The sequence below is a fragment of the Sceloporus occidentalis genome, unplaced genomic scaffold (genome assembly GCF_023333645.1).
Source record: "Sceloporus occidentalis isolate IW3139 unplaced genomic scaffold, rSceOcc1.0.p SCAF_213, whole genome shotgun sequence".
In the NCBI taxonomy this organism is placed as follows: domain Eukaryota; kingdom Metazoa; phylum Chordata; class Lepidosauria; order Squamata; family Phrynosomatidae; genus Sceloporus; species Sceloporus occidentalis.
In genome coordinates, this window is record NW_028317193.1 from 1,097,891 (window position 1) to 1,107,776 (window position 9,886).

Below are 9,886 nucleotides of genomic sequence, written 5' to 3' on the forward strand. Positions count from 1 at the left end.
GTCAGACCTCTATTTGAGGTCTGATTAGAAGACGACCTATGAAAATTTTAACGGCTCCTACTCCACACTCAATTGTCTATTTTTTGCCATGGGTTTTTGGCATGATAACATTTAACAATTATGTTGATTAAAGTACTTTATAAAAATATAAAGTAGCAGTATATTAAAAAATGTAAGTAACAGATAATAACATGTATATTATTTTGTAGATGGTTCCTTTTACAGCACTCCAGCTTCTGTGCAGCACAACTGTATAGAAAGAGGTATTTAATAAATGCATCAAAACATTTGCGTTATTAAATGTTTAATGTTATTTTTTCATTTTAACTGGGCCAACAGAAGCCCATTGCAGTGCTAATAATATGTGAGTAAGCTGCCTTGGTTCATCAAAAGAGAAGGAACACAAGGTAAAGCTTGGTAGACTCTGTAGATTAATTTACCTCTCGAAGTGTTTTAGATTTTGTGCACATCTTTGCACAATACTCATCGGCGCACCTCTGCCCGCTTCAGGTGTAATATCAGGCCTGTACCTCTGTATAGGACTCCTTACTTTGTTCATCTCTGTGCAGGTATCAGGCAAACACTACCTCTGCTCCATCTGGGCAACAATACATACGGAAAAGAAAGAACACTGATGCGCACTGGATACAGTGAAAACGTCCTAATTTATTGGATATACTGGGCAGCAATACGCACAGACGTTTGCCTCTTTGCCAATGGGCACCAGTGTTCTTTGCTTTCTGACATCGTTTAAACTCTGGGTGTGCTGATCCCTGTCAGTTTGGGGTTAGACTGGCAACAAGATTTGCTTTATCCGTGGTACAGCACATTGGCTTTGGCAGCCGTTAACCTGCCCCTCACTTGTGTCTTGGACTACAATATCTGTACGCGTCTTGTATTTCTGGTTGCCTGACTGATCTACTTACTGTTCCCAGCTCTGCTTTGTTTTTTTACTTTGTCCACAACTCATCTTCTGCAAAGAGGGTCTAGTCCATAACCTATAGCACGGCTACAGTACGCTATAATTTGTCAAGCTAGGTCCTCCTGCATAAGCCTTAAATATCAAATACGACTGGCCTCTGGTTTTACGTCTGGTAATGTGTGTATCAGAGTCTAGCAATGTCTAGTCTGTGTAAATATTTATTTTCATTTATTTTAGAGGCTACTTCTTTTACTTTGCTAACTGACAATATATATCCCTGGAGCTACAATTATGCTATTGGCAGACTTGTTCTTCGAGTGTCTGACAGATATCCCTGCGGTGTCCGACAATACAGAGCCATAAAGCTTAACAATACAGGTAAGAATTGACACATTCTTTATTCATTTAAGGATACATTCTTCTTTTTATTTTTCATTGCAAAGCAGACACATACCCTGAGAGTTAAATAATATAAAAATAGAACAGTGTATATAATTTTTATTTACTGAGATAAATGGAACCCAGTAGAAGTGGACAAGGCTAAAACAAGACCAAGTGATTTAATTTTAAAGTACTTCTAGGTGCATTCATGTTTGTTTGAGGCAGTGGACAGTTTCTTTAACTCAGTAACTTCTTCTTGACCTAGGGGAGTGCTGTCTAGTTGACCATTTGTCACTGAAGTTCATAACTGTTGTCCCCCTTTCTACACTTTTTTCTTCAAGATATCACTGAAAATGCTGTAACCACCAAGATGGGATTTTTAAGCGCCATAGATAATTATAATTTCTGGGACGTTTATGACAGCTTTTTCAGTTATTACAATGACTATAATTATTACGAGCAACAGTACTGCAAACAATCCCTTTTACTGGGACTGAAGAAGGCGCTCGACGACTCACCAGCTGGTGCCTTTATACTGGTGATCAGCAGTGGTTCTATGGCGGACTCCAATGACACAGTGCTGTTAAATCAGATATTCCACCTGCTAGAGGAAAAGAAATCCCAGGTAAGGTATACATCTAACTGCATGAACATGAATCTAATGTCCCCATGTTTAAATTCATGTTTGTGTTCCAGGTTTTCTTTGTTGTATATAATCACTGTAACATTAGCAGCACAGCGGAAAGTATTTTTAATGAAATTGCATCTCGGAGTTTTGGACACTTTATAAGTGTGGACGACTTCAGTATATCGCAGGTAAGTTGTATTTCTATTAATTTACAATACATTGATCTGATTACTTTATGTCCCAAATGTAAGACTATAACAATAATCCCAGTACATGTTAATAATGAATGCTAACATACAAACAAATAAAACTATTATACTCAGCTACAGTAAACCGCAGGCAAGACATGAATAGGAAAATGAAAGGGTTCTATTTTCATTACAAAATTCATGCTAACCAATGTTATTTCCACAGGTAGTCTACGGGTTGGATTTGTATCTTGCTAAACCCCTCAATTCTTTACGTATTATGAATAAAAATGTAAATACAAATGGCGTACACACAGTTGTGTTCAACGTTACATCATTAGCATATCTATTAATTACAACTGGCGGGAATGCAAACTTCACTCTTGCTGACGGTACTGGTGAGTATCCCACGACTAAATACACAAAATATATTTGAAACAGCAATTGTGAAGCATGACTAACGTAATGCTTGTCTTACAAGGTTGCTGGGTAAGGTCCCAGGGGCCACCGCATGCACTACTGGGACTACAGAGGTGCCCCATACCATGATATATGTATAATTATACTAATTATGGCAGATAATGAAATGCACTATGCATGTTTGTACTCTTACCACCTAAAAATAACGTGATAATGTACCTAGACGCTCTGTGGGTGAAATGCATAGTGGAGCCATGGAGTACATGCATGGTTTCTGTCTTATTTTTCTGTTGTTTCTACAATGGACACATCATAGATAAGTATGCAGTCTGGGCATATGCAATAACACATGACAACTCCACTAACTTGTGTTGCGCATCCATTGTATTTATAAAAAGTTGATATTCAGTAACTGAAATTCTAATGTCAGGACGCACAGTGAAAGTGGCTAATTTATCCAGCAGTATTCAGGATAACTGTGAGGTCCAAACGTGTTCAGATTTAATATAGATTTTACCTATCTGTCCTAATTAAAGTATTTAATCATTAAGGAAGCTAAAAATATATATATATATGTACAATTATTAATAATCTTACATCAAATATGTAAAACACAAGCACACTCAAAGATCTGTTTTATCACAGAAATATATTTGATGTTAATATATATTCAAAAAATATATATATGCCCTTTACATTAATTTTAATACATCTTCACCTTTTTTATTTGCTGTATGTAATATTTGAGCACCAGAATTCAGTAATGATGTTACAAAAATAGAGTAAAAAACTAACAAAACATCAAAACTGAAAATATACAAAGTGGAAAATAGGATGAGCATGTTACGACGTGTTACAAGATGAGGGTCCTTACATTCTATTATATAAGATTGAAAAAGAAAGAGACAGAATGTATGGACTGCTTGGGTAAGGATGACAAAGTATTTGTTCTTTTTTTTTGGTACGCTATTTTTAGGAAACAGTGTGGAATATGAACAAGTTCTATCACATGTCAAAGGAAGATCATATTTGGTGAGAAATCCTATTTCTGGAAACTGGTATATAGAAATAACTAATAAAGGGAACAGCTCTGTAAAGGTTTTGGGATTCACTGGTAGGTATATTTATATTTTATAAATGCCTAAATAAAACATTTATCCCATCGGAAAGTTACCATTTGGTTTTGGGAATATAGTTTCTGTACATATATTTGTGAACAAGTAAACATGTGTTTAAACATATGTGTAAACATATCTATTATTTCAACATGTCTTAATATATATAATTTTTACCCAAACAATAAATATTATAATTACTGCATTTTAGCACCAAAAAACAGATTTAATCTACAACAAATTTAATTTTGTAACTTCAGGACTATATTTCCAAGACATACGGATATGTGCGCATGTATTAATAACTTACTATTTCCTGTTTATTTTACAGATTTTGAATCACAAGGTAAGCATGGCTCATTCCAAAAGAGGGCATCTTAAGCTTGGTGTTTGATTTAAGGTTAAATACCTGTCAATAGCTATCTGAGAGTTCCTTCCCTGAAAACGAAGTAAGGTCAAACAAGTACATCTGTTACCCATGGGCTATTTTCACTTATATGCATACCTCAAAAATTCCCCAATTGTCTTCCCAGAGATCACACACTACCTCTTATACAAAAAACAGTCAAAGGAAGTTAGGAGGTCAGGCATGTACATACATTATCTATGGGCTATTTTTCACTTATATTCGTACCTCAAAACCTCCCGAATTATCATCCCAGAAATCAGACACCACAAAAAAACCAGTAATAGGAAAGCAAAGGCTGGGAATACATGAAAACGGCAGCAGATGGCAAAGCCTCTTATTTTATCAGAGTTGGTTGCTTCCAGAACTAGGGAATTGCTGAACAAAACATTTGCCCTATCAATTGGGAAAAAGCCTGTGTCTTGCTAATTGGCCCCATTTCTTTTGCCTCTGGAACATATTTGGTCTCAGCTATGTTCATAATGTTCTTTTTATTGTAGGAAAATGCAATAACTATGAATGTCATCCAGATGCAACCTGTGAAGAGTTTGGTGGATACCAGCAGTGTACCTGCAGACAAGGGTACAAAGGAGATGGCAAAGTATGCCATGATATAAATGAATGTGACGATTACTGGGTCCATAACTGTATTTTTGGCAATTGTATTAATTACATTGGATCTTACAACTGTTCTTGTTACAATGGATTTGTTTATGAAGAAGGTTTGGGTTGCATTGACATTGATGAGTGTGCAAGTGCAGAGCTCAATGACTGTCACCCATTAGCTGTTTGTAAAAATGAACCTGGATGGTACACTTGCAGCTGTCCTTCTAAATATTTTGGAGATGGAAGATATTGTGAAGTTAATGAATGTGTACAAGAAAACAACACGTGTTTTAGTAACACAGACTGCATAAAAACCGTTGGATCATTCAGCTGCGTTGACCCATGTCTCAGTTACACAGTACTTGCTGAAGAATGGAGGCTAACTTCTGGAAGAAATTATGGCCAATGGTATAATTGTGACTATTACCTAGATGGTTGGTATCGATTCCAAGGCAAACATGATCACACAATACCCGAACACTGCATCCCAGAGTACAGCTGTGGAACTGATAGCCCAATGTGGATTAATGGTTCACATCCCACGACAGAGGAAGGGATTGTTAATCGGACTGTTTGTGCCAGCTGGTCAGGGAACTGCTGTATGTGGTCTTCTTCCATTTTAATCCGATCATGTCCCGGTGGATTCTATGTGTACAAAATAAAAGGAACCCCAGTCTGCAATTTGGGCTATTGTGTTGGCAAGTATTTTTGTTTTTTCTGATTGTCTGTTTCAATAAATTTTAGTTTTAGTTTTTAAAAATTTTAGTTTTAATGATATACAGTTTTACCCTGCTAAACATGGATACGTCTTTCTGTGGCAAAAATAAAGTTAAAATAAATTTGTGGCTTATCTGAAAATCTTACATTTTAGCGTTTGATCCACTAGGGGGCGCTCGTACAAAACAGAAATATGTGTATTTTTAATGGGATGCTTTAGTTATTCTTCTGATATGTTTTGTTAATAAATGTTCATTTCTACCTAGAACCACAATTGAGAGAGCTAAACTGTTCCACTGCTCACTGCTCTCCTGATGAAGAATGTACGAAAGTTAATGGAGTCTCGGACTGTCACTGCAAAGATGAATCGTATGATAATGGCTTGGATTCAAATTTCAATTCAAGTAAGTAACGCCATTAGATCTTGATTTTATATGATGGCATTTTGATGAAATAATTCAGACTTCTAGTGCGACAACTACTTATATGATAGTTTTCAACATAACTTTTTTCTGTTCTCCACCACAGATTATCTCATACCAGAACTTAAGTGTGGATCAAACCAAATCATCTTGTCCTATAGCAAATGCATTTTGGAGAGGAAAGGATTTGATACATCGAAAATACATTTAAGAGACCACTCATGTACAAGCTATACTGAAAGATGGGATAAAAGCTATGTCAGGATTGAAATGTTACCAAGAAGTGGTTCATGCGGAGCACAGCTATTAGTAAGGGCAATTATCAACTTGTCTCCATTTCTGTGAGCACAGATGACACTCAGGACCGGGCCTGAGATGTAAAATGGGCCCAATTTTAAAGCCAGCTTCTCATAGATCTCAGGCGTACGGTCCCTTGCTAGACACTTCACGCTATGTTATTACATCAGTTGGATGGCTTGCACAATGGCAAGCCATCCAACGCATCGAAACCTAAAGAGAAAACACATACAACAATCTAGCATTCTAGTTCTTCAAATCAGTGCAGCTGCCCTTCTCAATTTGGGACCTCTTCGGTCTCTTCTTCAGCATATTCAGCTGAAAGACTTTCATAACCATATTTTATTATTTCTTCATTCCAGGTGAATCAATCCCATTTAACTTATGCAAACACATTATACATTTCACCAAAAACTGATGGTATAATTCAAAGAAGTGAGGTTCGGGTGAACTTTTCCTGTTCATACCCACTAAACATGGAAGTGAGTCTGTGGATAGCTGTAAATCCATTTATCAGGTACGTTATTGAACATTCCCCCCCCCCCTACATTGTTACTCCTTTAATTCTTTGTAATTTTCTCTCCATCAAAATAATTCATTTGCACGTTCTACGTGTTTTTCATTCATTGTATTAAATCATTGTTGATTTATATGACTTGTGATAAACATATAGTTAACAAAATCTCAACAAAAGACCAAAAGTTATAAGCAGTGAGAAACTTCTCTACAAGTTATATATTTTGCTATGGATAATGTTGCTAGCTCGATACTGGAACTATTCATAACAAAGGAGAAGATATGACAGGAGAGAAGGCTATATAACTTTTGCTTGTTAGGAAATCACTGTTATAGCAAGAAATATATTGAACAATATAATGGTGATACAAAAAATAAATGTACTCCATAAATCCTCAGTCCTTTACCACAAAAAATTAAAATATAAACTTTTGCCATTTCACAGTTCTACTTCTATTAGCATTGGTGGAACAGGAACATACACAGCAAAGATGGCTCTGTATCAATATTCCGATTACACGGCCCCTTATGAAGGATCAGAAGTGTGGCTGAGTACAGAGTCCCTACTGTACGCTGGCGTAATAATCGAAAACACCTGGGAGCCCAACCTTGTGTTGGTTATGAGAGACTGCTATGTAACACCTACTTATGAGAGCTGGAATCCAGTAAGATACTACATTATAAGGGACAGGTATGTTTTTGTTCTAGATCAAGGAGAAGTGACAATTAACGGTGTTCCAGAATGGACAAAACCTATAGGGTACCTAAAAAAAAAATTGCCTATGAATGGCAGAGGGGGACATGTGGGATAAAGCAAAGCCTAGAGATGAGTAAGATTCAAATTTAGACTAAAGAATAACTTTAACCCGTTCTAATTCTTACACCTGTGTTATTATATATTATTTTTACTTATGTATTCATTTTAAAAAGTGACCTTTTTATAGTTATGTTGTTCCGTGTGTTGTTGATGCCATCTTAATGCTGCGTCACATTTTAAATTACTGAGCCCCCCAATATATATTATATATATTTTAGTTTTATAGATAAATATTCTCCTGCCGCATTAATTGATTTATTAGATTATTTATTTCCCCAGCTGCCCCAATCGAAATGATCCCACCATTTCCGTGGCAGAGAATGGAATATCTCGGCAAGGACGCTTCTCAGTTCAGGTGTTTAAATTTGTTGGGAACTACGACAGAATTTACTTACACTGTCAGATCCGCTTGTGTGATAGAACCTCTGAGATATGTAATCCGGTAAGTATTAACATTTCTGTGTAAATAATTTCACAAGGAATCATATTCACTAAACATAAATGTGTTAATTAAATTGAAGTATTAGTTTAGATATATTTAACTTGCCATCATAGTAGCTGTTTTTTGTTTTAGACAGTAGGTAAAGCTCTTATTATTTTACTAGCTTTTTACGCATATGGGGTATAAAAAGACTACAATCCTCATATGATGCACCATGCTTAATTAATTCAGCTTTCCTATTACGTATCGGATAGATGATTTTTTTAGCATTTTCTTTTAACAAACCAGAAATGTGAACGGCTTAACATTCTTTTAACACAGGGTACACAGTGAATGTGATAATGCCACAACATATAATAACTATATACTGTATATGAATATCCTTTTCCATGTTTTGAGTAAATATATATTAGCACTCTGGGTATTGCGTTTTTCTAAATCATTACAAAATACCTTAACATTTTGTGTCCATATTTAATTTTTATTTTCTGTCCATATATTTTTCTTTTCTGTGACATTAATTGCAGCAATGCTTCAGAGCGAGATCCGTATCTACCAACAGTGATGCTAACACAACCAGTTTAACGCTTGGTCCTTTGCGTCTCAGAGGTAATTGCATATCTTGCAAGAAAATGTTGGTGTTAGAGGATATCTAAGGTACTATTACTAAGTAAGGAAGAAGACAGGGTAACAGAAAAAATAAAGCTTACCATTTTAATACATTTCGGTATACCCAAATCAAAACAAAATTATATAAACGTACTGGTATTAACCCCTTCATGACAAAGCCTGTACATGTTCAAAATGCATTGTTTTCAATGGGTTAAGGGACCGCCCATTGTCCTTAAGGGGTTAATAAAGAAAGTAAGCTTTTGGTTCATACATCATAGTGTGTATCTTATTTTTAGCGGATATCTATGACTTTGAAACTATAAACAAATACATTTGAGTTTACGATGTGACATTAATTGAAATTACAACCTTGGAACTCCCAGGCATCATTACTTTAATTTAAATTAAACATTTTGGGACACTGGTGAGGTGTAACAGGGCATGATAAGATCAGACAGCTACATATAGCTGTAAGATATCTGGTATATTTTTGTTTTACATAGTATTGTTTTTATTAACAGCATCTTCCGAAACACCACAACCTGCAATAAAGCCTGCTGCTTTGTCTTCGGGTAGAGGTAAGGGTTAATTCACATTACCTCCAAAAACGTCCCTTAAAAGGTAGCTTAACAAAAAGTCTGATTTTGTACCAACATTCTTTAAGGCGCTTAGGTGTCTTAATCAGAAAGAGTATGGATCTATTTATTTAATACCCATTTATCCCGTAAGACGCTCGCTGCATACAAATCACTACATGATTTCGTTCTAATTCTCCTCCCCTAGCTGCTTCTGCTGAAAACAGGAAGTAGACTTAAGTGTGCTTCCTGCACATGATCTGTAGCATGCTTAATTAAAGTCAATGGAAGTAGTGACAGCCAATTGAATGTAAGCTGATATTCCTATTGGACAGCCCCAAAGATCATGTGAATGTATATGTATATTAAAGGAAATATAAGCATCAACTGCAACTTTATTGATACCAATAACACAAGGAATATGGGGCTTCTAATTTAAAGGGACAGTCATATTTTTTTTCTCGAAGATCCTTCTTTCAGCTAAATAACTTTTAGAACTTTTTCTTTAATGTTACCAAATCCAGAATTCTAATATTTTATGACACATGTATATTCCATGAGAAAGGATGGAAATCACAAGATGCATTAGCTTTTATAGACAGAGAATGGGTCTGATACTGATACTTATTATTTATAATCTGCTGACACTTCTTTGTGTTTCTTTTCAGCCATAACATCTTCGTTGGCCACTCTGTTAACGTTGTACTTACTCGCAATGATACTGAACTGAAACTCTAACAACATGAAAATTGAAAGAGAAACTTGGCCCATGGTCTAGTTAGTTTTATGCCGAGTATTTTTTTTTAAAGAATGTTTGCATGT

At 35.6% G+C, this 9,886-nt stretch overlaps 1 protein-coding gene across 1 annotated transcript; it reads left to right on the forward strand.

Moving 5' to 3' along the window:
- The first annotated feature begins 6,187 nt into the window (after positions 1-6,187).
- On the forward strand, positions 6,188-9,794 carry LOC149277502 (uromodulin-like). The gene is made up of 7 exons (XM_089502845.1): positions 6,188-6,271; positions 6,465-6,619; positions 7,064-7,309; positions 7,715-7,877; positions 8,405-8,486; positions 9,011-9,067; positions 9,733-9,794. Exons 1-7 carry the CDS (start codon positions 6,188-6,190, stop codon positions 9,792-9,794), a joined length of 849 nt encoding a protein of 282 aa, XP_089358971.1.
- Positions 9,795-9,886: the final 92 nt, after the last annotated feature.

Bases quoted from the DNA above. Each gene is read 5' to 3' on its own strand.
- LOC149277502 (XM_089502845.1), top strand. From the start codon at position 6,188: ATGGGCCCAATTTTAAAGCCAGCTTCTCATAGATCTCAGGCGTACGGT. The intron at 6,620-7,063 runs GTACGTTATTGA...GCCATTTCACAG, and splicing joins GCTGTAAATCCATTTATCAG to TTCTACTTCTATTAGCATTG. The intron at 7,310-7,714 runs GTATGTTTTTGT...TTATTTCCCCAG, and splicing joins TACTACATTATAAGGGACAG to CTGCCCCAATCGAAATGATC.